At 46.4% G+C, this 27,389-nt stretch overlaps 1 protein-coding gene across 5 annotated transcripts in view; it reads left to right on the top strand.

Moving 5' to 3' along the window:
- Positions 1-27,389, top strand: part of NPRL3 (NPR3 like, GATOR1 complex subunit) — a 42,208-nt gene that overhangs the window by 8,515 nt on the left and 6,304 nt on the right. For all 5 annotated transcript variants that reach the window (XM_074552655.1, XM_074552656.1, XM_074552657.1 and 2 more), the window contains 9 exons: positions 1,285-1,414; positions 4,572-4,646; positions 6,645-6,798; positions 8,032-8,113; positions 14,154-14,291; positions 15,694-15,850; positions 17,850-17,956; positions 19,084-19,213; positions 26,545-26,734. In XM_074552655.1, the coding sequence (XP_074408756.1) occupies positions 1,285-1,414; positions 4,572-4,646; positions 6,645-6,798; positions 8,032-8,113; positions 14,154-14,291; positions 15,694-15,850; positions 17,850-17,956; positions 19,084-19,213; positions 26,545-26,734 (1,163 nt within the window). The remainder of the gene's footprint in view (positions 1-1,284; positions 1,415-4,571; positions 4,647-6,644; positions 6,799-8,031; positions 8,114-14,153; positions 14,292-15,693; positions 15,851-17,849; positions 17,957-19,083; positions 19,214-26,544; positions 26,735-27,389) is intronic.

The raw sequence follows: 27,389 nt of genomic DNA, 5'->3' as shown, positions 1-27,389 counted from the left end.
CCCCCTGTATCCTTGAGTGCATTTGTCTTAATTTCTGTAGTGCTGCATGACTCAGAGGGAAGCAGGACTAAGCTACATTAATTTTCTTCTCTGGGCATGGAGGGTTCACTTGTGGCCACGAGATAAGGTGAGCACAGCACACACCCATGCCTGCCCTCCTCTCTGAGTGATACTGGGTTATCTGGGCTACCTGCCTGCTCTAGGGGGATGGTCTGGCAGGGGCACACATCCCTGGGTGTAAATACACAAAGTGCAATAAACATTTTCATTCTTAAAAACCAGCTCTCATCAGAAAGTGGTCTGAAATTCATTTGGTCAAGTAGGAGCTTCTGTAAAACAGATGAGGAGAGAACTTGTTAATAACAAGCCTTGCACTGCTCCTGTTTTAGAGCAACAAGTTTACTCTAGCAGCTGAATCCTCTTCCCTGTGGGTTTGGGCTTCACTGTCCCAGGGGACACCTTGAGGAAAACAAGCGTTGGTAGAGACCACACCAATGCTGTGAGGCCATCAGAGAGAGCAGTTGTGGAATTCCTCCCTTGTCACACAGGATTTTTAGCTGGTTTTGACCCCTTGTGGGTTCTTGCCCTCCTGTCCCAGAGCTGCTGCCTTGCCCTCAGCAGTCCAGAGCAATTCAGTGACCCCAGGGCTGGGCATTGGGAAGGGCCTGGCCTGTCATGAATGTGATTTATCAAATGAGAAAGCCCAGGTGAGGCCAGGCAGCTCTTGGAAGGTGCCAGTGGTCTGCTGAGCACAGGTGGAGATCTGTTAAATGAGGAGCTTGGAATGCTGAGCTTTGGGAAAGGAAGGACAACCATTGGCTGTGTTTCTTTTTAATTGAATCAGCTCTTTCTTGCCTTCCCCTCTGCCATACTGGGTGGCTTAAAGATCTCTGTTGTGCTTGAGTGACAGGCTGTGTCAATATGTAATTGCTTAGTAAGTTCATTAACCTGCAGCTAAATCCAGGCAATGGCTAACTCCAGCTCTTTTTATATTTAAGCAAACTGCATCTAATCTTTTCAATGTATTTTGCTGAGCATGTAATTAAATGAGCATGACCCTGCAGTCTTTGTTGTGAACGCTTCCTGTTTTATAATTGTGATGATCTGAGGGATGTAATTTAGGGGTCCTTAATTTTACATAATTGGTGGTACTCCGGGTACAGCAATCTAGTCACAATTTACAACGCCTTAAAAACTTTGGAGCTAAATATATCTGTATTTGGAGAACTATTTTGGGGGTGTGCTCTTTGAAAACTGTAATAACTTCTGTTTCTGCTCTTCAAGGTTTTCAGATGTCATCCTGGCAACAATTTTGGCTACCAAGTCAGATATGTGTGGCAAAAAGTTTGAATTGAAGATTGATAACGTTCGCTTTGTTGGCCATCCCACCTTGCTCCAGCATGCCCTTGGGCAGGTAGGTATGAGATCCCCTCTGGGACCTGCCTTCCTCACAGACTGCCTGGCTTTAGTGAGGAAACCTGCAATTCAGAATGGCCATGCTGGGTTTTGATCCTGCTTTTACTCCCTGATGCTCCAAGCTGTCTTTTCCTTATTCTGGGTCAGTGGAGTGAGTGGCAAACTGAGGAGCTGTCAGTGATCACAGAAACTCTTCTGGTTACTGTAGGGAAGCAGTGTGAGTAAAGAGAAGTAAAACTGGGCACTCCAACTCCAAAAGCTGTTTCTCACTATTTTAGTTACTGCAAGTTAGCTTTTAGCACCTCTAATTAGTGTGGCAGTTAAAAAAACACCACCAAAACCCTTCACAAATGCTAAAAGCTGCGTCAGCCTTGTTTGGTTTTTAACTTTTCCTGAGGCTGAAGATGATCCACAAGACTTGGATGGAATATGTAGGATGTTGAAAGAGATCTAGAATTTTCTTGTGGACCAAGTCAGGCTATGTTTGCATTGAGACCTTCCTCCATGGCCTGTTTTAGGTCCTTAGAATGAGAGCATTTGCTATCTGGACTGTAAAAGGCCCTGCTTAAATCCAGGAAAGAATTCACCTGTTTCTGTGTTCCTGATATTCCCTGTCCTGTTCCTTCTTCCTGCTCAACTGTAGGAATGAACTAGGTTTTGGTAATTTCTGAATCCAATGCTGATCCCTGTCATTGAACTTCTTTGGTCTCATTTTTCATCAAATTTGCTAAGTCATTCCTTTTTTCAGGGGAAAATTCTGCTTGCCAATTCTGTCCTGCTTTCTAGCTATAATTAGAGGTGGAAACAGCTTGTTGGTAACTGCTGCATGATATTTAGAGGACCAGACTGCTTTAATCCCAGTGAGGAGCTGCCCTAAAGCATCAAAAGATGCTACTTTGGGAACTCAGTTGTGAGTCTGCAGGAAATGTCATGGAGAAGCACCAAGACTCAGTCCTGAAAAGTTAAACTGTCTTGGAAGACAGGATTCAAGTGTGCCCAAGCTGTGCAAATCCATCAGCAGCCCCAGACAAGGCAAAGTGGGGAACCAGGCCCAGGGTCTTTATTGGGATCCCAGCCAGGAGCAGAAGGGGACAGGACAAGGGTGGGATGTATAAACCAGGAGACAGACACAGATCCAAGGTCCATCCTGGGCACAGGCACAGCTCCAGGCCCTGGGCTGAGCTTAAATGGGGCTCCCAGTCCTGGATTTTGGGGGAAGTTGTGTGGGAACAGGTCCTGGCCTGGGCCATTAAGAGCTTTTGGTGCCCTCAAGGCTCTGACAGCAGTGGCCTGTTCTCCCTCAGATCATTTTCCTTTCTTTTATTAATCTCATCTGAAAGGTTCAGCCTCCTAAATATGCTCTAAACGAGGCTGAAAATTTGTATTTGCATCTTTTTCACCACTTATTATTGTATAAGTGATGAAAAAGATCACATATTGGAAACTAATTCTTTCCAATCAGTTTAATCCTAATTGCATGAAATGTCACTTCATTCCAGTTTGTCTAAATAAAATTGCATCTGGGCAAATAAATAAAGTTCTAAGGAGCTGTAAACACTTTTTTGTTACTTCTGAAGGAACTTTTTGGGTGTGTCTTATCACCCCAGGAGGCACCCCAGAACTTTCTAGAGTCCAGAATCTTCTCGATGTGGCAGCCATCTCTGCTGGTCTGTGTCAGTGTAAATCTGGGACCCTCCTGCAGTTAGGAGGAAGCCAGATGGAGCTGCTTTTCCATGGAGCTCAGGCAGTGTCTGGAGTAACCCAGCAGCCTCTGCTTTGAGTTTTCTCAGAGTCCATACTGCAGTAAATTAATCCACAGGACAGCTCAGCAAATTTTTACTCCTATGAGATTCAGGAGTTACAAGAGCACAAACATTTAATCCTGTGTGCCAGATTGCTTTTTATGTAGCAATGTTCTGAATTCTTCAAATTCCTTCAGCATTTTCTTTCCCAGCTCAGTCTTCTTTTTTTCTGGACATGAGTTGATATGAAATCTAGCCTGCATCCCAACTGATGTTAGTGGTGGTACTTTCTCTGATTTTAAGGGAGTAGCAGGATCAGTCCTTACACTTGGAAATTCACAGGATGTCCTGGAATCTGTTACTCCAGAACAGATAAACTGCCTTTACCACTCTCCCATCACTGCCTTTCTGACAGAATGTAATTTTCACTTTAGGACAAAAAAACCCCAAAATATGTATCACCTCCTGGTTTTCTAAATGTAGAGACTCCTGAGTGAGAGCAGTCAGATTTTGGAGTTCAGTCCTGAGCAGTTCACTGCTGGTGCTTGGAGCCTGTGGGGAAGGGCAGATGCTGCTGTGCTTGCCCTGGCTCAGGTGCTGCACATGTTTTGGGTAGACACCAACTTTGTTTGGGCTGTTTGCTCTGGGGATGGGGTGGGTGTTGAGCAGGGAGCTGCAGGGGAGGTGGGAATGTCCCCTGCATTTTGTGCTCCATCTTGTGGTGACACGTGCTCCCTTTGGAGCTGGTCTGGCTGCGCAAATTCCACTTGCTTGTCTCAGCTCCAGCTGCTTCTTCTCACTGCAAAGTTTGAATCTGCCTTAGGAATGGAGATCTCTGCTACACAGAGAATAGAGGGGCTGAAAATGTGTTTGAAATCCTGCAGGAAGGGAAAAATCAAACCTTTTATTTTAGTACTGCTGTTCTAGAGCATATTTTGTGTGATAAAAGCAGCAGCTTGTAACAGGATGAAATTTGAATGGGGATTTTAGGAAAGGAAGGAATAGGTGTGGCCTGAGATCTGTGGAATTCTACTGACAGTACATCTGACAGTTGTGCTAAAGCATTTAAACCCAAGGTCTCTAATGATGCTAAATGGAATAACAGAGACACTAAGCAAGAGTGCTGCCTTAACTGACACTCATTTCCATGCTTGTGACTAAAAGGCTTTGGTTTAAGTTTTCACAGCTGCTCAGCAAAGGCAGTGTTGTAGAGTAACTGTGACCCTCCAATTAAAAACAAAAGCATAGTTCTATATTTTGCCAGTCATATTTGATGTTATATATTGATTTGTCTACTCTCTTTTCTCAGCTTGTTATTTAACTTTATTTCTAAAATTTTTAAAAATTACTTTCCCTTTGTTACTCTCTCCAGCTGACACTAGCCAATGGGATTTTCTAAAAAATATTTTTCAGGTATCCAAAACTGATCCCTCACCAAAGAGAGAGATGCCCACCATGATTCTGTTCAACGTGGTGTTTGCACTAAGGGTAAGGGCTGTCTCCATTCCATCTGACAGTGGGATGTGCTTGCGTGCATGAGACAATGCAGTAGGCTCACACTCCGGGCTTGTTTTGTGATTAATGGCCAGTGTTTGAAAGCTGCCTCCTCTCAGCAGTGAGGTAATGTAAAGGGAGAGTGCCAGGGAGCAGCAGCTGAGCAGCTAAATGAGAAGAAGGTACAAATTAAGAATAAAGAGGTTTCAATGCTCAGCAAAAGCCTAGAACAAATTCATAGTTTCTGCCTGGAACTTTTTTCAGGCATCATCTATTAACTGGATGCTGTTGTTAAGGGATCCTGGCTTGGCTAATTGGGTGTATAAAGCTCTAGAAATTTCATTATGTTCAAGCATTACTTGATTTCTGAGCTCTGGCTTTCTTTTCCCAGTCCACGGGTTGTTTAAAAAATAAAAGAGGGAGCTGGTATAGTCATCTTTGTGGAAATGGTTGGTTTGTGCTCAACTGGATGTAATGTCATCATTTTTAAACCTCCAGCTCCCTGCTTATGAAAGGAATTTTTTTTTCTTTTAGTACTTTTCTTACCACTGGCTTGGCAGTGATGACATGGACATGGCCCCAGCCTGCATGGCTTGTCCTCAGATGAGGAGCAAGGTTTCACACAGGACAAGTGCCTGAATCAAGCCAGAAATTGTTTGCAGAGCTCTGCTGGGAATCCAGTGTTCCTCTGCTTTAGGACACTGCTGGGTCAGGGAGTGCTGAATTTGCAATGGAGGAGTTGATTTTAGATTTCTCATGTTAAAAGATGTTGTTTTGGTGATTTGTTAAAGCCCTGTGCTTTAACAAATGCACACTGAGCCATGTGGCAGCAGAAGTGTGGAAACCAATGCTCTTTCATTCACAGTGAAGACTAGCCCACATTTTTCTGGAATCTAATTTCTAGTGCTTCTAGGAAAACTTGCTTTCTTTGCCCTTCAGCCATGAGATGATACTGATGTAATTGTGTGTGTCATGCAGCACAAAATCCATTTGCCAAGTGAGACACTCTTAGTTGACAGGGGCAGTCAGGTTTCTGGAAATTGTTGGGCAAGAAGCAAGTGGAAATTTTTTTCTAGGATGGAGCAGTGCAGTGCAGGAGGTGGGTGGAGGCCCTCAGAGATAAAGATGAGTGTCCATCTGCAGTGGGCAGACAGAGCAGGCAAAGGCCCAAGTGTGATAATCAGCACTGATCCTGCTGTGTTGGAGCTTCAGGGCTACCAGCGTGGCGTGACTCAGCAAGAACAGCAGTCAAAAAACTGATGAGTCACAGTTTGCAGCTTTCTGTGCCAAGTGGTCACTTGCCAGAACTTTAAATTCCTTTAAAGGTCTTAACAAACATGAAGCAGCTGCTGACTCATGCTGGAGCCAGTGAATTCCCCCTCACCCCCCCTTGGCAGCTGTACTGATGTGATAGATTTTTCCAGCACTTTCTTTCTGGGGCTTTCATAAATGCAGTGTTAGCAATAAGCTATATTTGTGAATTTTTTGGGGGCATAGATCCAAATTAATACAGATTTGGGATGAAAATATTGGTCATGAGCTGGTAATTGTTACCTTGTTAGTTCCTTGTCAGTACATAGGACAAACACCAGTGTGGCAACGTGGAGTTAGTGGGACATGTTAAAGGTGCTGTGCTGCCAGTGAGTTTCACCTGAACACTGGGATATTCTGCCTTTTCAAAAAGCTTGGCACTGTTTTGTCTCACTGTGTGAAGTTGAGATCTGTGCTCTCTGCTGGTAGAAGGTTAACAACTGGAAAAGCAACCCAGACAGAGCTATCCCTGTCCATGTGTGGTGTTCCTTTCACGCACTTAACGAGCTTAAAAATCCAAATTACATTTGGACACCTCCGAGCTTCTCCTTGGTTGCGGGTAGAGAAAATTCTGTTCATTCCCAGCAGAGAGGCTGATTTTTGGTGTCAGTGGGAGCCATTTGCCTGTTCCCCATGGTGGCTGTGGCTGCCTGGCTCAGAGGCTGCTGGTGCTCCCCGCAGGCCAACGCGGACCCGTCGGTGATCAGCTGCCTGCACAACCTGTCGCGCAGGATCGCCATCGTCCTGCAGCACGAGGAGCGCCGCTGCCAGTACCTGACCCGAGAGGCCAAGCTCATCCTGGCCATCCAGGACGAGGTGTCTGCCATGGCAGAGAGTGAGTGCCTTCAGCAGCTGGGGCTCTCAGCTGGGACACTCTTCCAGGGAGGTGCTGGTTGTGCCTTCTTGCTTCTCTTGTGCCTGGGATCGCTGTGAACAAGTTTTGGTGCCCTGTAGCATTCTGACAGCTTTTCCCTTCATTTTGCCTCAGCCAAGTTCACTATCCCTATGCAGAGATAGTGAACTTGGCTGAGGCTGAGTTTTAGAGGTTTGTGGTGGTATTCACAGGGGTCCCAGGATGAGGGAAGAGACAAGAATGACTCTATGTTTTGACTCCATGTTTCAGAAGGCTTGATTTATTATTTTATGATATATATTATATTAAAACTATACTAAAAGAATAGAAGAAAGGATTTCATCAGAAGGCTGGCTAAGAATAGAAAAAGAATGATAACAAAGGTTTGTGACTGACCGAGACAGTCTGAACAGCTGACTGTGATTGGCCATTAATTAGAAACAACCACATGAGACCAATCCCAGATGCACCTGTTGCATTCCACAGCAGCAGATAATCATTGTTTACATTTTGTTCCTGAGGCCTCTCAGCTTCTCAGGAGAAAAAATCCTAAGGAAAGGATTTTTCATAAAACATGTCTGTGACAGGTGAAGCAGTTTCTTTGCTTTCTTTGCTAGTTAAGTTCAGCAGAATCCCTGGAGACTGCACTGAGCCATCATGTTTGCCTCTCCCTGTCAGGCTGACATGGAAAAGCTCCTGTGTAGCCTCCTTCACCCAACCCAGAGCAAGTTTTGCATGCTTTAATGCTGTCTGCTGAGTCACCGGACTCCTTATGGGGAAGCTTCACTTTTATGTGCTGTTACCTGGCTAGCAAACAGTTACAGAGCATTTTTATAGACTGTACTTGGAAAATGCTCTGTAACTGTAATGCTCATAACAATGTGGACTATTTAAGGTGAACTCTGACAGTGATGCATTATCTTGCTGCAAGCATTAAAAATTAAAGCTAACATCTAGAAAAACAAAGCTTTTGAAGTCATCATTTGTCCAACTTGGTTACATGTACTTAACTGAGTTGAGGTTTAGCAGAAGTTGGTAATAATTCACTATTATCATCTTAATGTGTAACTTGAGTTATTGTAAAAGATTTGAAAGGTAATTGTAGATAAAATTATAAAAATTCTAATGTCACTAATGTTGATACCCAGTGGGGGAAGAGGAAACACTTTGGTTCGAAGTCAGTTATTTACTTTCTTGTTTTGAATCTTTCCATAGCCACAGAAGGGCCCCAGTCACCTTTTCATCACATCCTACCCAAGTGCAAACTGGCCAGAGATCTCAAAGAGACATATGACAGGTAAGTTGGATTTCAGCCTTTCAGTCTTGGCTCATGGTATGCTGTTTCTCATTGAAATCTCCTGGCTTTGTTCCTAAGGATATTATCCACTTCCTCATGCTGTTAATCATTGGGATTTGGGTTTTAAACCAGGCAGAGCAATGTGAAGCCTGGAAGTCAGGTGAAATGTTTGCAGAACTGCTATCCTAATCATTACCTTGGTCTGTCTTTGGTGTCTTGTTCTTAAAAGCTGATGATGCCTGTCACAGCTTTAAGAATTATTATTTTCTTCCTTAGCACAGGGCCACCTACTGACAAGTGAAGTGTAGAAGTGACAAGTGCCATAACAGGGGTGTCACAGCCCTGGGGAAATGCTCTAAACCTGCAGCTCAGGGGAAAGTGCTGCAGGAGCACTGATGGCAGGTCAGGTACTGCCCTGGCCCCATTTGTGCATGTCTGGACATCGAATTTGGATGAGATGCTGAGGCTTCCAGCAGAATGGAAAGTGTAACATGCTGTTTCTTGACTGGGTTAGAAGTTCTGGCAGAGGTTTCAAAGCAGTGTGGGGCTGTTGTTGAGCTTGAGCAGGAGCCTGTGCTGTCAGTGCTGCCTCCTGGGGCCCAGAGGCTCCTGCAGCCAGGATTGTGCCTGGGGAGGGGCCTGGACAGAGGGACACAGAACCTCTGTGTGTGTGGGGGGAGATGCTGTGCCCCTTGCTTGGGGTGTTTGTCAGGGATTCAGGGAATCAGGCTGGAGTTCCTCAGGGAGCCCTTTGTCCTCCCTGGGTTGTGGCTTCTCATGTACAGAGGGGATCAGAGCCCTGTAAGGTAAAGCACTGGGAGCTTAAATAATTTAATGATAGCAAAAAGCATCAGAAAACTTCTACTAAGATGGTCTTTGTGTTCCAGAGCTGTGAATTTAATCTGTTTCAAGAAATAAGGTATGTGGTTACACACACCTTGCACAAAACCTACACTAAAGTTTAAGTACTAAACTTTTAAGGAAGGCAGTTTTTATGCAGCCTGTAATTCTAATATTCCAATTATATTTTTCTCTTCCTCTAGGGCTATGTATTTATGACTGGGCAAAACCCTAATCATGTTTCCAAATATTTTAGGGACACAGTGACATCTTGTGGCATTTAGCTGTGACTGTAGGAACACAGAGCTCATGTGAGCCTTCCCAGAGATAAGGAGGAATAGACAGACCATGGAGAAATGCACTTTGGTGCTGCCCCCAGCTGTAAAACAAGGCAGTTTCTCCCTCATTTAGGCATTGTGAGTGGGGAAGAAGTGGTGCAAGTTGGATTTTGACACTTTTGTATGGCACTGTCAAAAGCAAATGTGAGACCTTATTGGTGTTGGTAAAAATCTGAAGTGCCTGTGTGCTTGATTGGAAAGCAGTACTTGAAAAGGAGCTGACAGTGTTGTTGGGTGATAAGGAAATGTTCTGCAGGGCTTTTCTATTAATACTTCATATGAGAGCATAGGAAATATGCTTGTTATACCTGCAGTCAGATCAGCTAGAGGAGCTGCAGCACCTTACCAGGCAGGCATAGATTAAAATTATTTTTTAGTAAGGTAGAAAAGGGGTTCTAGAAATACAGTTTTCTCCAGGATGAATTAATTATTCCTGTGTGGCAGCAGCTCTGGAGTGAAGTGTGTGTGGTCTTCTGTGAAGTGAGGGTTAGTCATAAGTGACATGGGTTACAAAAAAACCCAGATAGACAAGAATGCATAAAATAAGTCTTGTCTGTAAGATAGGCACCAATCCTGCTCACAGTTGTAAAACTCCTGCTGTAATGAATATTTTATCCAGTTTGGACACCACATTTCAAGGGGGATTTAGGCCACCTAGAGAGTGTGGAGGAGTGTGAATGACCTCAGAGGGAAGATGGAAAGATTGGCTCTGTTGCTTTTAAAGGAGAAGGGAGTGCTGGGAAGGGTGAACCTTGGGATGCATGCAGTGACAAAGTGCTGTTCTAAATTTACAGAGGCTTCTGGCATAGCCTTTGGCTGTGGGAGAGCAGCCAGTGGAGTGGAGGGAGCACTTTGAATTGCAGATGGAGCCCAGCTCTCTGTTTGAGATTTGCTCCAGCCAGCATTTCCAAGTGCCTGCTGATTTCTGCAATTCCAGCCCGATTCCCAGGGTTGCTCCAGAGGTGCTGTCGAGCCCTTGGCTTCCTGTAGATGGTGCTGAGGTATTTCAGGCAAGACCCAGCATGTTCCCTGAGCAAGTTGGTTTGTGCAAAACCACAAATAGAGAAATAATTCTGTTGTTCAAAGTGTTCCTTGGTTTTGAATGAGGTGCCTGTGTTCCATAAGGCAGGATCAGTAGCCAGGACATCTTGACTAGCAGTGGAGTGGTGTTACACTGACAGCTCAGAGGTTTCAGCTTCTACTTCCTGGGACATTTTGTCTCTCATGGAGAGAAACTAGAATGTTTCTTTTTGATTAATTCAGAAAATCGAGAGTCTTCATTCATCTTATCCTCAAACTGAAGCATTGGTGTGGAACAGAAAGCAATGGTTTTTAGGCCCAAAAGAGTTTTCAGGACTTCAATGCTGAAAAACTTACTGGTGTTACAATAGGTGTCTCTTTTGAGGAGCTTTCACATAGTTTTATCTGAAACTGTAGATAATATGTGAGCTTGATAGTTACTGCCTGCCTGCCTGGTTCTAGCAAATTTCTCTTAGCTTTGCATTGGAATAAAAGGGAAAGTATGGAGAGGTTTTTGGGGAGGTTTGGATTGTCTGTATTTTCTTTTTAATACAGAAAGAGCCTTTATAAATTTTTAGCCTAGTGGGACTCAACTGTGTGGTAGATCTAGACCATCTCAGCTCAGGGAATGATTCTATGAGACTTAATGTTATTTCTGTGGCTGTGCTGTAAATTATAATCCAACTACAGTTATTTATCAAAGGACAGCCTTTTGCCCTGTATAAGGAAATGTGAAATTATTTCAAAGCTCTGAGTAGTCACAACCTCCAGGAAAAACAAACTCCAAAGCTACAAGCTCACCTCCACCACACTCAAAAACATGGGGCTAATTCCTGATATAAACAGGACAGATGTGATATGAGGTGTGTGTATGTAAAAATTCATAACTCTGTATAAATGTGAAGTGGGATTTCTTTGTTTTGTGAATAGTTATGGAAAAGGCTGCAGTTCTGGGAGATGCTGGCAAACCTTCATGTTCTCATTTTGGGCAGTAGCTCACAGCTCAGGACACAGCAGAACAGAGCAAAAGAGCAGTGATAGTCCCTAAAATATTCCCCAGCTTCCTGCAGCTCTGGGGGGTTTCTGTACATTCAGCAGCTTCCAGCTGATCTCACTTCCCGGAATTAGCCCACAGTCCTGTGAGCCAGAGTAAATATTGAATAACTACAGCATCCTCTGATAAGGAGCTCCATGTTCTAACTACTTTTTGTGTTTCTTTCTATTTCTTCTGAACTTTGCTCCTTCTTGTAGCATGAGATGTCTCATGGGCCTTATGATGGAGAGACATTAAACAGCTTTTTCCTGTTTGCCTCTCCCTGTCTCAGTTTTAAACTCTGTTATCTGATCATCCTGATCCTTGGCCATGTATCCCTCAGATCATTCATCAGGTGTTACCAACCAGAGATTAAAAAAAAAGTGTTGAAACAAAGTTTTTGTGGAATAAAATGTCTCGGAGAGTTTAATATCCTATTGCCTGAATGTTTGTGTCCATACTGGGGACATTATTTAACTCTGCTGTCTGGCCAAAGGCAGTTGCAAGTGTTGCTGCTGGAGGGTGCAGCTGGTTCCTTGTCAAATTACAGACACTTAATTATTTTCCATCCAAGGAGGGGCAGGTGAAGGAGAAATTGTGTTCATAAAGCTATAATGAAGGCTGGAAATTGTACAGCTGAATGCAAATGCAGAAGAATAAAATTAAGATCCAGATCAGAACTGAAAATCTGGTTTTCTTGTTGTCTTTAATTCTAGGCTCTTGTTGTGTAGTGCACTGGAGACAAAATTATGCTGTGGAGAGTGTAATTATGTAATTAAACCTTTTGCCTTAGTGCACTTGGACCAAACAATGAAAGGAACCAACTGGATCTTTGTCTGAATGTTAAACTCTGCAGGGGAAATGTCCTTGCAAGTGTTTCATGCTTTCATGTATCTCTGCTGTTTTTACAAGCCCAGGAGCTTTCAGGTGGTCTCTGAACTCGCTGGTCCCTTTCCTTTTTGCCATGATTCCCCTGGTGAGGATTTGGCCTGGGAGCTGGTGTGGATAACCACAGCTTCAGCCCTTTTCCCTGATGGATTTTGAGGGAATCCAGCTTTACCTGCCAGTTGTTTGTGGTGGGATAAGCAGTGTTACTGGAGCTGCAGCATTTAGTGAACTAAACCAGAGGTGTTGGTGCTTTGCACGTTCCTTCAGGGCTGGGAGCTCCTGAGCAGATCAGAGCTGCTGGGGCCAGAGAAACACTGGGTTCATCCTCTCAGTGCCTTTTAAAAAAAGCACAGTGTCTGCTCCATTTGCAGCTTGAAAAATCAGCATTTTCCAGAGTTCCATGCAAGATTTGAGAACAAAACCTTTTGAGAAGTGTTGTCTGAAGGGGATGCTCCCCATGAGTGTGATCCTGTGTGAGGAGGGAGGGGATGCTGTTTGCTCCCTCACCACTCTGCTGTGGTTTGCTGAGTAGTTGCACCAGCAGCCAAAGCTACCCCATGTTTTTGTTTAAAGCTGAAATTTCTCCTCTCTCCAAACCCTCTACACAGCCAGATGACTTTGAAAAAGAGCATGTTAGTTTGTGACCTGCACTTGAATGCTGGTTATAAATGGTTAAATCACCACATAAAGACTTTTCCAGAAGTGTATTTGCTGCTGGCCTGTTCCTGACATGTTTTTAAATCTGTTTTGTGTAGAGGGGGAAATTCATGGCAGTTATTGACACAAAAGTCAAATTGCAAGTCTCAACACACTTTGAATTTAAAATTCAGGCTGGAGTTTTCAGAGTGCAAACTTTGAAATTTGATTTTAAGCCAAAAAGCATTCTTAGGGAAGAAAGTTTAAAATTGAAGGGCATTGATGAATTCAGTTCTCAGGTGTAGAGCTTGAGATAGATAGTTTATGTGTTCCTAACTCATGGAAAGGTGGTGTGGGCCTTGCTGCTTCCTCCCAGCACAGCTGTTCCAGGCCAGCATCCCCTGCCTGTGGAATGGGAATATTGGGAGGGTTTGCAGGGTTGGTGCTGCCTTAACTTCTTATGGTACATTCCCCATTTTAAGTAAATACAGTTCCCTCCTGAGGTGGATTCCACCTCTTATCTAGATTTGCAGACTTGTATAAAAGCACCTGAGTGATGATCCTGGCTCTAATATCCAGCTTTTCTGTTTTTTTTTTTTTAGTAAAAGAGGCTTACTGTTGCTTTCAGGATGATCACCAGGGTCTGACTTTACTGTCTTTATTATTCCTGGGATATCCATTGCTTCTGCTCCAGTCCTGTTGTCTGGAGTCTGCTGAAGGGCTCAGCTCAGTCCCTGTGGTTTCCTAGAGTGAAGAAACCACGTTAACAGGCACATTTGTGATTTCATGTCACAAGCAGGAACAGGTTAGTAAGGAAACAAACCACCTAAGCAGAGCACAAGGAGGCTGTTATTGTGGAAATGTGCTGCTTGGAACAGCCCTTGCCCAGTACAGACATCCTCTTTTCTTTTTGCTTGGAGGGAAGATGGAAATTGGAGGTGAGGACTGTGCCCAGTTCATCTTTGGCCTAGAGAATTTTCCTTTGCCCTGCAGTAGATCTTGAATAAACTACTTTAACCTGAGACACTGCTGCAATGTTAAGGGCAGAGGGAGCAGAAGGTCAGTGGTGAAGCCTCTCAAATCTCCCTAAAATGCTGTAGGGGCTGGTGCTCTGTATGTCCAGCTGGGGGGGGCCTTGCAGGAGCCAGCTGGTCCTCAGCCAGCCTGGGGACAGACAGAGTGCATTCAGTCTTTTCCTGATCTGATTTCTGGGTGACCCTGGAGCACAGTTTTCATTTGTGACTGAGGGTAAATGCTGTATGGATTGATTGCCTTCCTGTTTTAGTCTCTGCACCACAGGGGTGGTTCGTTTGCACATCAACAACTGGCTGGAAGTGAGTTTCTGCCTTCCTCACAAAATCCACTATGTTGCCACCAACTTCATTCCCCCAGAAGCAATTGAGAGAAGCCTGAAATCCATCAGGTAAGAGCAAGCTCTGCCCCTCAGAGGGCGGCCAGTCCTTGCTCCTGTTCCAGGGGTGGTGCTGCAGATGAGGTGGCTCAGGCAGGGGCATGGTGTGACTGGGCTGTGGAGGAGGGGGGCCCTGGGCTCAGACAGGACTCCCAGAATCCCAGAATTATGAGGTTGGAAGAGACCCCTAAGATCGAGTCCAACCTGTGCCCTCACACCTCAACCAGACTCCAGCACCAAGTGCCATGTCCGGGCTTTTTTAAACACATCCAGAGATGGGGATTCTACCACCTCCCCGGGAAGAGCATTCCAGTACTTTATTATTCTTTTGCTGAAAAATTTCTTCCTAATATCCAACCTATCCCTTCCCTGCCATAGCTTGAGATGTGTCCTCTGGTTCTGTCAGAGACCAACCCCAGCTGTGTGCAGCCTCCCTTCAGGAAGGTGCAGAGAGCAATAAGGTCACCCCTGAGCCTCCTCTTCTCCAGACTAAACAGCCCCAGCTCCTCCAAATGTTCCTCACAGGGTTTGTGTTCCCAGCCCCTCACCAGCCTCGTTGCCTCCTCTGGATGTGCTCAAGCATCTCAACAACGTTCTAAACTGAATGGTCAGAACTGGGCACAGCACTCAGGGTGTGCCCTCACCAGTGCTGAGCACAGGGGCAGAATGAGCTCCCTGCTCCTGCTGCCACACCATTCCTGATCCAGGTCAGGGCCATTGGCCTTCCTGGCCACCAGGGCACACTGCTGGCTCATATTCAGCCGGCTGTCAGCAGCACCCCCAGGTCCCTTTCTGCCTGAGCACTGTCCAGCCATGCTGTCCCCAGCTTGTCCCTGGAGCTGCTGCTGTGGCTCTGTGGGGCTGCTGGATTCATGGTGGTTGGAAGCCACAGCCTTGGTGTTCACTTTAGGGGGCTGTACTGAGGGGATGCTGCAAGAGTGACCTTCACTGTTTGCAGCCAGGAATTGTGTGTTCGTTTTAATCTGTTGGCCCAGAAGGAATTCTGGTTTTGGAAAAAGAGAGCCCAGGTCCTGTGATACCTTATTTCCTGTGTTTGTTTACCTGCAAAAGTAATTAACTTCTGCTTTCTTCCTTTCTTCTGCTCCATTCTGTATCAGTATTGTAGATGAGCAGTTTTCAGACTTGTTCTCAATTGTGTGCCAATGCAGTGCAGTCTTTTTTCCTTGTCACTGGGGTATCCAGTTACCATATAACCCTCTGTCTCCTTTTCACAGGGAGCCTCTTATGCTGTAACATAAAAATAAGCTGATTTTGAACCCAGTTAGAGCAAAAGGATGATATTAGAAATTCTTTTTTTACCATTACGTTGACTCCAGGTATCATGGTGTAGAAACAACAAAGCCTTCAGGAAAAGCTGCAGTTTACTGTGCAAATGTATTCTATTTTTCTGCAGGCCTTACCATGCCTTATTACTTTTAAATGATGAGAAGTCATTGCTTAATGAGCTCCCGTTGGACTGCTCTCCTGCCCTGGTGAGAGTAATTAAAACTACCTCTGCTGTGAAGAATTTGCAGCAACTGGCTCAGGATGCTGACTTGGCATTGCTGCAGGTATGGGGAGCTGTCAGCAGCTGCTGAGAGCTTTTTAAATCACGAGGTGTTTTCTCCTGGGTGCCCCTGGGCTTGTGTGGGGCTGGAGCGTGGCAGCTCCTGGTGTGAGAAGAGAGCAGGGAGAAGGTACCAGGCCTGGAGCCTGGGGAGAGGCTGCAGGAACAAAGGGCAGGGGTGCAGGGACAGTGCTGGGCAGCTCTGCAGCCACAGCCCATCTCAGATGGGAGTTCCCATCCCAGGGCTCTCTGGTCCCCATCCCAGGTCTCTAGTCTCCATCCCAGAGGTCCTGGTTCTCATTCTGGGGCTCTCTGGTCCCCATCCCCAGGTGTCTCCAGTCCTCATCCCCAGGGCTCTCTGGTCTCCATCCCAGGTGTCTCTGGTCCCCATCCCAGAGGTCTTTAGTCCCCATCCTGGGGGTTTCTGGTCCCCCCATCCCAGGGCTCTCTAGTCCTCACCACTGCCCAGGACAAGTCCATTAAATCAGGCTGATGAAAAACTTCACTTTAAATTGTGAGCACCTCATTGTGAGGGCTGCCTCCCACAGCCTCTCTGGTCCAGCACCTGACCAGCATCAGAGTGAAACCTTTCCCCTTATCTAAGGGGAATTTCCCATTGTTCTCCTTGTGGATGTTGCCTCAGGAGCTGTCCCTGTGTCCCTCTGAGGACAGTGGCTCTGTCTGCTCTGTGTCTGCTGTTTGGTAGTTAAACCAGAGCAGGTTGTACTCCTGGCTGACACCACAGGGGCCTGTCTTGGTCCTGCCACAGTGATGTCTACATGCAAATGAAGCACCCAAAATGCAGGTGCAGGTTTACAGCTGCCATGGCCAAATACCCCTGGAGCTGCCAAGATCTTTGCTACCAAAGACTTGTGAATGCCTGAACAAACCTTCCCATCCATTTCCCTTAGTCCATTAGTGCACACACTTGTCAGTCATGGGAAGAAGATTTATTTTAGGCTTGGGCATAGATTTTGAGCCATTTTCTCCAAGCCAGCAGCTCTTTCCAAATGTCCTTCCAGTATGAGAACCAGCTCTCAAGTCTGAATTGCTGAAGATGATGTGATGAGCCCTTGGAAAGGGAAGTGGAGGGGTGAGACTCTGGCTCTCACATGAGTTGTGAGGCCACTGAGAGACCCCTGTGGGTGACTGTGATCATTTGGGATGATCCCAGAGAGGGAAGGGCAGCTCCATGCTCCCAAGGATCAATCCAGACCCAGGGGCACAAGCTGTGCTCTGTGTGACAGGGGAAGCACAGCTCACCATCACATGTTCTCCTGCTCATAGGGCAGTGCCTCCTCCTTTTCCAAGGGAAAGCTCCTGCTTTGTAATAAACCTCCAGGGCTGCCTGCAGTGGTCTGTGGTGTTACTTGGCTATGGGATGAACTCTGGAAATTCCCTACTGCTTCTGTAGTTTTGTTCTCCACAAAAAAGCACAGTTAAATGCATCTAATGGCACAGGCTGGATTTTATGTCTTGTAGACACTATTTATGTGGCTTTTCCAGAGCCATTAGCAACCACTGACTTGTTTAACACATTAAAATACTTTATGTAGCTCATTACTGAAATACCTCTGTGCAGTAAAAAGGCAGTGTTGGTTTCCTTTATGTTTCTATCATAGTAGAAGCTGATTCTTTTGTTTCATTTTTCATGTATAACACAATGCATTTTGTGCATAAAGAAAAATAGTTTTTGGGGGCATGAAAAGAAACTTAACTTGTATTGATACAGTTTGGAGGAATTCCTTTGAGGCAGGAAATACTAAGTTGCTTAGAAATGTGAAGCGAATCTCTGGAAATTCATGACCTTGTCAAATGCTTTTTGATCTGCCACATGTTATATTAAACCGTGAATTTATTCTGAAGCCAGGGTGAAAGGGTGGAACATTTTTCTTTCATTGCAACTCAAATGAGATGTTTTTTGTTGCTGTTGTATGCAACACTTGCTGAGAGTTTGTGTATTGATTTTGCTTCTCTAATTTTTCCCTGTTTTCTCCATACAGGTTTTCCAGCTTGCAGCACATCTTGTTTACTGGGGCAAAGCAATTATTATTTATCCTCTTTGTGAAAACAATGTCTACATGCTTTCTCCAAATGCCAGTGTCTGCCTGTAAGTAGAAGGAAGATGCATTGGTGGCAGCACAGGGCTGAGCAGTGCAGATGCACTTTCCTTCCCTGGCTGGATACAGACTGGGATCTTTCTTCATGGATTTGTTGAGACTGTGCAGAACACAAACCATTACATGAGCCTGGACTTGCACAGCCAGTGTGGGCAGGGAGGAGCAGCAGAGCAGATCAATATTCCTCTGTGGTGCTGAGGGCCCTGGAAGCTGCTGTCAGTATTTTGAGTAGTCCTGCTCACTGAATGTCCAATATGGGAACATTTACAAACCAAAATACTTTATGATTAAGTTAAAGGAGTGGTTTATAGAGCTTTCTGACATGAATCAAAAGTAGCAGAAGTTGCCATTCCATGCTGTGTGCCTTGTCACAGACACAAGGCACCATGGCCATTGGGAGAGCAAGCAGAGCCACTGCAAGGAAGATGTGGAGGCAGGGGAGGGTATTTTTGCTCTGCTGGAGATTGGCAGCCCTTCCTCTGTTGGATTTTGAGATGATTTTAGACTCTGTGTTGGAACTCAGTTATAGGAAAATAGTTTTAAATCAAAACTTTGGTGATGGATGTATAAAAATAGGGCTAGAAGGGACCTTGAGGTCATTCAGCAACAACTGTGCCTGTGTCAAATATGGCAGTGCTGTTCCTGAAGACCTTTGGAGATGGAAATGCTAAGACAGACAGATTTTCTGGTATTTAACTTGTCTGTCCTTCATTTCAGTCATATTTCTTGACCTGTCAGCACAGGGAGGGGGCACAGCCACATCTGCACTGCAGCTGGCACATTCAGAGGTTGTGTGTGTGTCCCTCCCACCCTGCCCAAGCTCTGACCCTTTCACCAGAGGCTGCACACGTCTGGAATTTTATCCCTTTCATTTTTCTCCTCTGGAATGAAAATGCCTTGAATGAAAGGCTGGAGCTGGATGTAAGGCTGAGGTGAGAGTGCACGAGCTCCTGGCTGCCTTCTGCAGGACACAACATGCCATCAACTGTGCTTGGGGTTTTCTAGATCACAGGGAATGTTACACTGGGGAATTGGCACTTGTGCAGTGTTTAATGGGATCCCAGCTCCCCTGAGCAGCACTGCAGAGCTGATCTGTGCCTTTGCCTCTCTGCTGCAGGTACTCTCCCCTGGCAGATGCCTTCTCCTGTCAGTTCCGGGGTCACAACCTGCCCTCCATGCTGGCCAAGTTCTCCCTGCCCGTGTCCCTGGCTGAGTTCAAGAACCCACTGGCACCACCCGTGCAGGAGGTGAGCTGGGCACTGCCCTGGGCACTGCTGGGCACTGCCCTGGGCTCCTTGTTCTGCTGCCCACAGGGATGCTGCTGCTCCTGGAGCACTGGCTCAGGAACCTGCTGTTACACATTTACAAGTTCCCAGTTACTCTATTTCCAGCCTTGTGATTTATTGTTTCATGTCCTCGTGCCAAAAAGCTGTGGGGATGTTCAAGGTGACAGGATTCTGGAAAAGCACAGACCTAAAAGAAGTATTAGAATGTTTCTTTTCATGGTGTGATGTTGTAGGGAAAACTGAAACTCCATTTGCTCTGTCCCAAGCTGTTACCAATTGGTAGGGCTGAATCAAGTTTGTGGATTCCTCACAATCACATTTGATTTTATTCTATTCCATCTGCTCCAAGCTCACAATCTGTTTTTAAAAGCAATCTGTCTTGGTTTTGCTGTAAAAGTGGAATTGTTAAAAGGCTTTTGGAGGAAGGAGGCTCAGCATGGGGTCAGCAGAAGTCCATGTGTCACTGCATTAGCTCCTGAGAGTAAAGAACTGTGTTAATAAAATATGGATTTGGGATTTGTGAGCTGTTTTGCTTGTGCATCGATCATGGCTTGTGGCATTTCTGGGAACTGGTGGAACACAGGAAGGAGCTCAATAAAGTGAGGTCTCCTGGCTGGCTGTGCTGTGTTCCCAGATGGAGGAGCCTGGACTGAGGCTGTGCCTCAGTGTGGCAGAGGAAGCACAGGCAGAGTTCTTTGGCTGCCTCCTCCTGGTGTTTGTTCCTGCCTTTCAGACCTGGGTGCCTTGGTGGCTCCATGGCTTTAGCCCCTGCTCACATTTAGAGATTACCATCACCTGTGCTCTCCAGCACAGCTGGCAGGGAAGAATTGGCTGTAATTACAGGTTCACAGAGATGATGATCTGAGATAAAAATAAGTAATGATGTAGGTCTAATTCCAGTAGCATTTACTGGTCAGCTGCAACCTTGGGAGGCAGGGGAAGAGCAGGACTCCACTCTAGTTACAGACAAATAAGTATCCTGAAAATTGAAGCTGAAGTCATAGCATTAATTTTATTATAGCTGCAGTAGCTTCAGGAGACATTCTCAGTAATCCTTTTAAAATTAATTACTTGCCTTAATACTTCTCCTTCAATAGTTCTGATTGTTCTCAGACGTCCTACTTGTGTTTAAAATACATAAATAAGTGTCTGTCACTTACTGCTGCAGTTATGCCTTGAAACAAGGGTGCAATAAATGCTCACCAGAGCTGATGGAGTGCTCAGGTGTTTTTTAGAGTGTGTACCTTCCCCCTGCTGCTCACCTGTCTGTGCTGGGCTCCTAAGGATCACCAGCACAGCTTGCTTTCATCCTCCTTTCAGCCTTATTGGAAGGATGGAGGGTGATGCTGTGAAAAGTTGTGGCTTTTTGATAAATCAAAGTGTGACAGCTCTTAGGGGAGTTTAGATTAGAGTGAGTTTTTAGGTATTTTTGTATCAGTACATTTTCTTCTACTCTGATTTACCTTTGTAGGATTTCTTGTGTTATTTTTTTGTTTTTAAGTCTTTTAAGAGACGTGACTCCAATCCCTGCCCTGAAGTGGTCAGGCTCCAGTTGTAATTACAAAAGATCTAATCAATACAGCAATTAATCTAATGAAATGTGGGTGGGTTTTTGTTCCACTGTGCTGTGATAAAAGATGTACTCTGAACTGTAAATATTGTCATAATGTATTCGCTTTGCCTTTGAAAAAAATAGCAAAGGTGGAACTTTCTCTCTGTAGTTTTGTTCTTTGTGTGCACAGGAGGGGATGTGAGGTTTTTTAGCTTTAAAGATTTCCAGTGGTTTTCTGTGATCTGGTGCTTTTCATCAGGCTGAGGGCAGTGTTTGTGCCCCTGAGGGTCACTGTGCTGAGGGGCAGTGCTGTGGCAGGGCTGGATCTTCTGCAGAAACTGCTGTGGCCTCGGGGCATCCATGGCATCCATCCCATTTCATTCTTCTCTTAAGCTTGGGATTGGCTCCCTGCTTTTGGCATGTGCTTCTGGATGGGTAAAGAATACAGGAGGCATTAATAAAGCCCTCCATAGGAAATAGGAGAGCTCTCAGAGCCCTTCCTGTTTTTATACAAAAATCTTGCTTGATTTGAAAGGGGACAAAGTTATTTTTGTTCAATGACCATCACATGAGTGGAATTCCTCACTCCCTTTGGGTAGATTAAAAAAAGTGACACACATTTTTCTGCTTGGTGTGCTGTGGTATTTTTTGGCTGGCAGGAGATGTGAACAACCTGAGCAAGGACAGGGCTGCCTTGGGAGTGCATGGCTGTGTGCTGCTGTTGCTGTCTGCCTGTCAGGTAGGTGGGAGGTGCCAGGTGAGAGGTGTGTGCCAGTGCTCTCAGTGTGCCCTGTGCCACAGACTGAAAGTCTTGGTTGTGTCATCTTGGTCTCTATTCTTGCCTGAGGTGAGGAGCAGTGTATTCCAGTGGAACCCTGGTCAGTGTGTATCTGTTAGTTGAGATTTTGGTGTCCTTTTGGCTCCCTGCTGCTTCCCTTTCTCTGTGTTTCCCTTGGACACAGCAGGCTGAGGATGAGCCCCTGCCCCCAGCTCAGCTGGCCTCAGATCTCAGTGCTGTGGAGCTGAGGCCCTGCTTTTCCTCCCCCCTCCCAGTGTGTGCACATGTGAGCCTTCCTCCCTTCCCTCTCCTAGAGCTCTGCCTCTGTTCATTTAACCTGTTCCAGCTGCAGAAGGGTTCTGCCAGGTGAGCAGGTGGAATTCACCCATCCAGTGAGCTGCAGGGCTGGCACAGAGTGAGGGAGGTGATTTCTGCAGAGCTTGTGCAGCTGGGGGGTGTGAGGGAAGCAGAAGCTGTTCCCCCCATTTCACAATGGGAGTTGTCCCCACTGTGACTTGTCATGCCACCTGGACTTGCTGCAGTGCCTGGGTTTGTCCTGGATCTCACCAGGGTGCAGCCACAGGGTTGGGAGATCTGTGAGCTCACACCAGAGGGAACTCATCTTCACTTTTGGTGTTTTTGCTGGAAGAGGAGCAGTTTGCATCTCCCCTACCCTGAGCCCAAAGCAGCTGTCCTTGTTCTGCTGCCTGTGGGCTCCTGCCCCTGTGCTCTCCTCCTGGGAGTCTGCACCCCTTCCAAACCTCCTGGGGGAGCACAGGAGCACCTGGTGACCCAAAGCCTTCAGGTCAGCGCTGTTCCCTGCCAGGATCTGTCCCAGGCAGGGGAAGGCTTTACCTGCTGTTCAGAAAAAGGATTTCTTTGTCCAGCATCAGATTTCTTTCCCCAGCTACTGTGCATGAAGGTGCTTTGCAAACCAAGAGTCAGGGATGATGATTGTGGCTCCCCCTCCTCTGCACTGTAACCTCAGCCAATTTATCTGCTTCGAAGCTGTAACACCTCTGTGCCCTGCCTTGAACAAACAGGGACTAGCAGGAGGGATCTTCTCACCTGAGTGTTCCCAGGTGAATTAGGCATCCCATTTCCTTCCTGCACCTCCTTTATCATCATGCACATTGTCATTATTGTTGTGGTTCTTTAATTCTCCCTTGAGGGGATGTGGATAAGTGCAGAAAAGAAACCCCAACAGATGGGAAAGCAAAGACAGCTGCTGCTGAACAAAATCTGTTTAACTTTTCACTTTTGTTTCAGTCTGGGAGTCAGGCACAGGGAGATGAGGCCTCTGCCTTGTGCTTGCTGAAAACATGTCAAGCTTTGTGCAGGGCTGATGGAAAATGAGGCAGGGAAATGTGTCAGGGGATGGAGTGGGAGGGGAGCAGAGCTGCCTGCACACCCTGAATGGGCAGCTGTGTCTTCAGGGAGCCACGCTGCACATGGGGCTGCTCTGCTGCAAGACATCAGGGGGCTTTTGTTGGCAGAAGTAGGGAAATGGGATTAAGATGCATTTTTATTCAGTTGGGCTGGGTATAAAGTCAGGGGTTTAGCACAGTAAGTTAAAAGAAAATGTCATGCTAGGCCTGAATGGAGGGAATGGTTAAGCTGAGGATTCACAGCTGTTAACTAATGATTAAAATGGCAATATTAGACAGTAAATGTTTCATCCTACATCAGGAGGAGTTTGCAGAGTCTGTTTCCTGTAAATGAGGGAGAAGTTTTCATAGCCTATGTGTTTTCCATGAAGCAGCATGGTTTGAATGTTAAAGGAAGGTAATACATTTCAGAAAACATCCCTGCACCCCAGTGGCTTTGAAGGTGTCATCATGCTGAGCCAAGGCAGCCCTCAGCTCTCCAGTCAGACCTTGAAGAGGATTTGTATCAAATAACTGGATAATCCAGGCTGGAGGAAAGGGGCTTGTGTGCTTCAGTAGGTAAAGCAAGCTGTATTTGCACTGTCTCCTCACATGGTGAGAAACAAACTGGGATTGAGTTCTTCTAGGCTGCTGTTCTCCCTTCCCTTTCCTGAACCTGGTGCTGCTCCCAGTTATCCTTAACTTTTTAGGCCTGGGAAAGAAATCAGCCTTAAAAAATCCTTGCAGGAAATGTAACACATTTCTCAAGAGTTTTACAAATGGTCCCAGAGAATAAGGAATGCTGGATGTTGGGGCTGAGCTTTCCTCTGGCCATGCTGAAGTGCCCAGCTGGGCTGATGTGCAGTGCTGTGTTTTTGGAAGCCAGTGCAGCATCTCTGCTTGTGCCAGTGGGCACAGAGCAGGGCATTGTCCCAGTGCCTTGCATGACAACAGCCTGGCACTGCTCTGGGAATGGCCCTGGGCTGCTCTGTGCCAGCAGGAACAAGCCAGATGTGGCTGCTGCAGACAGGACCCCCTCTGAGCAGGCTGGAAAGAGGCAGCACGGGCAGACAGGAAGCGTGAAAGGAACATGGATAAAATTTAGATTGAATTGGTAGTTAAATGAAGCAACAGAAAATGTTTCACTTTGTATTTCCATCACAGTCCTGGTGTTTCAGCCAAAAAAGGCTGGCTCTGGATTCCAGAAGTACAGCCCTGCCTGGAAAGCTGCTCCCAGCCCATGTGGCTTCAGCAAGGAGCCCAGCTCCAATGAAGTGCCCTGAGAGCAGGCACAGGGAGAGCCCTGCCCCTCTGGGGAAGAGCAGCATTTCAGCAGCACAGCACAGGGAAACCTCTGCTCCTGCAGCCCTGGGTGAGCTCCATGGCAGCTTGGGAGCAGCAGCTGGAGAATGGAGGGAAATGCAGTCCTGGTGTCCAGAAGCACAGGCAGCAGAATGTGTTAGCAAAGCCTCTGCTAGAGCTGATCTATGAAAACACTTCTGCCTTTGGTAAGAAATGGGTCTGACCCTGGAGGAAGTGGGGATGGTGTGAGGCACTTGCAGTGGTGGCACAAAGCTCCTCACATGGGCAGGGCCAGGGCAGCATGCTGCAGCACTTGGGCTTTTTCCAGGACTGGGATTTCAGAGGTACCAAATTCCTGCTGAAGTTTGGCTTGTACAGAAAAATGTCAGGGATCATCAGTCTCTGGTCTAGGGATGATCAAGTTTACTTCAGGATGGAAGAAGAGTTTCCTCTGGTTCTCAGGGTAGCCCCAGCTCTCCCAGCCAGAGGTGCACAAAGGTGTTTGGCAGGGGCTGTTTGCACAAGGTTGTGGCTGTAAGGCTGTAACACCTCTGCTGCCTGGCTCAGGTTCCACTGGGCCATAGCTGCTGGCTCAGGGTGGCTTTCTAGGTATTTCCATGAGGGTGTGAAGGTAGAGGTGGTGGTGCATGTGCAGGATTAGACTCTCCATGCACATGGAGCTGCAACAAAAGCAATTGGTTATTTTTGTAATTCATGGGACCACCACAGTGCCCAGGGGAGGCTGCTCTGGGTCAGGCCCTACCCACTGCTCTGTAGGTCTGGTAGAGTCTGTCTTCCTGTCTCCTTGCATTTTTCCAGGCTTGTTTTGTGCTCTGAAACGTGCAGACCTCTTTCATTTGCTAATCAGACGTGCCAACAGGTTGGAAATTTAAGTAAAATAAATGAGCCATCTTTCCATCCAGGCCTGCATCTGGAAGGAAGGATTTCAGCAGCATAATTGCTGGAGTAAACCCCACTCTTCCAGGCTGGCTTCAGATGTTAGCAAAGCATGATGTCTTTGGTGTCTTTTGCCAACCTTCCTCTTCTGCTGTAGATTTTCTGTTAAACATGTAAAATGAATTATGGCTTTTCCAAAAAATACATGTTTGAAGGCGATCCCAGAGAAAAAGTTTTAAGATTAAAGTCCACTGAGCCCCCAGAAGTGGTAATCTCTGAAAAGACAGGGTGTGGGTCTGTCTGCAAACAGAGAGGTTTCTTTTGTGATTTGATAGCAGAGGAGGAACTGGGAATTACCAGATTTATGGAAAAAGGAAAATTATGTGGGCTGATGAACTTGGGTTTGGGGCTTTTCTTGTGATTTGGCGAGTTACCCTGATGATTAATGCAGCAGGGGGAGCTTCCTTCTGAGCCTGAGCTCATGCTGCCTGTGTTTGTCTCACCAAAACAGTGCTGGTTGCTATGAAATCCCCAAGCAGCCTTGTCAGTGATTGTGTTCTGAGCCCTTTGCTATGAGAGCTGCCTGCAGTGATATGAGAAGGCTTTTCATGCAGGAATCAAGACACAATGATGCATTTTGAAGGCTCCTCCCAGATTTCTGAGAGCAGACCCTACAAACCCTTGTCCCTTGCTCTGCCCATGGTGCAGATCTCCAGCAGGTGTTGGGCAATGTTTAATGCATCTCATTGCTTTCGAGTCTCTGCCTGCCTCAAAACCCAGGTGCCTTTATTAGCTTGGCCCTACATAGCAGAGGGATGGTGACTCTGCATGGAGAGGGCACTCCTGGCAGCTCAGGCTGCTGTCCCCTGCCAGGGCTTTGGTGCTGCTGTTTCTGTATTGCCCAGGCCTGTCAGGCTCTCATCTCCAGGGCTCTCCCATGGCTGATCAGCAAAGGGCTCCTGGCCACATCCCCTGCTTGCTTCAGCTCTGCCCATCACCCTGTCCTCTCTCTGGCTCTCTAGAGGAGCCTGCACTTCAATCTGACCGTGTGGGATTAACCCTTTGGTGATTTATTTTAGTGGCCCTTGTGTAGAACCAGCAGTGCCCTGGAGCTGAGGCAGGGGCAGGGCAGGTTCCTTCAGGCTGTGCTGGTCAGTGCTGCATAAAGGTGTGGATCATGAAAGGCTCCACTGCAGCCTCAGCACCCACAAAGCTCTGGGTGTGAAGAAGTTTTGTGTCTGGTCACCTTTTTGTGACTGGAAAAGAGATAAAACTCTTGTGTGGGGCTAGCAGCATTTTCCACGTGCCTCCTTACTCACCAAGCGTACCCTGTGTGTGTTGTTTTCCTCCTGTATCTCATTTCCCAGGTGTTTAACCCTCGTTTGTCCCCCTGCAGACCCAGCTGATCCAGATGGTGATCTGGATGCTGCAGCACCGGCTGCTGATCCAGCTGCACACCTACGTGTGCCTGATGGTGCCCCCGCAGGAGGAGGAGCTCCGAGCGCAGGACGAGGACATGCCCTTCACTGCCAGGGTGGGGGGACGGAGTCTGAGCACCCCCAACGCTCTCAGCTTTGGCTCCCCAAGTATGAGCACACTTTCCTTTGCTTTTCAGACTCCATCTCACTTCTACAGCTTCCCTTAGTGCTGCCAAAGTCCATCAGGCCTTGGTAGTGAGAATCTCCACTTGCTAATTAGGTCCAGCCTTTCCTAAATTTAGAGCTGGGCACTGGTGAAAGTCCTAGGGGCTATTGGGCTTCTTTTTAGAAAGAAGTAATGTGGATGCCATGAGACAGAGAGAGAGAAACAGCAAGTGTTTCTCACAGCGGCTTGTGAGAAACGCCATTTCTCTCTCTCTGTCTCATGGCATCCACAAAGTAATGCTTTGTAATTTGCCAAATTCTCATCTGGTTGTGTAAAAGGCTTTTATGAGAGGTATTTCTTTGTTTTTAAAATTAGCTTTGTCCTCCCTGGCTGCACTCAGAAGTATCCCCTGTGTTCCTCTGGCAGATTCTGATTTTCAGGACGGAGAATTTGTTCAAGCAGCGTTGGTTTCTGTGGGCTGTAGAGCCATTAGAGCCACCTGAGGAGACACAGAGCTGGCTTTGTTCTCACACATGATTGATTTCTGTTTGTGTCCCCTGATTTCTTTAATCTCCCCAGTGCCATTCTTCAGGGTGATTCCAGGAAAGCATTCTTTCAAGAGGATGAGTCAGATATAATGCTGAAATCACCAAACTT

The sequence above is a fragment of the Zonotrichia albicollis genome, chromosome 16, assembly GCF_047830755.1.
Source record: "Zonotrichia albicollis isolate bZonAlb1 chromosome 16, bZonAlb1.hap1, whole genome shotgun sequence".
Taxonomy (NCBI): Eukaryota; Metazoa; Chordata; class Aves; order Passeriformes; family Passerellidae; genus Zonotrichia; species Zonotrichia albicollis.
Note: the sequence above shows the minus strand (reverse complement) of the source record. Positions and strands in the feature narration are given on the sequence as shown.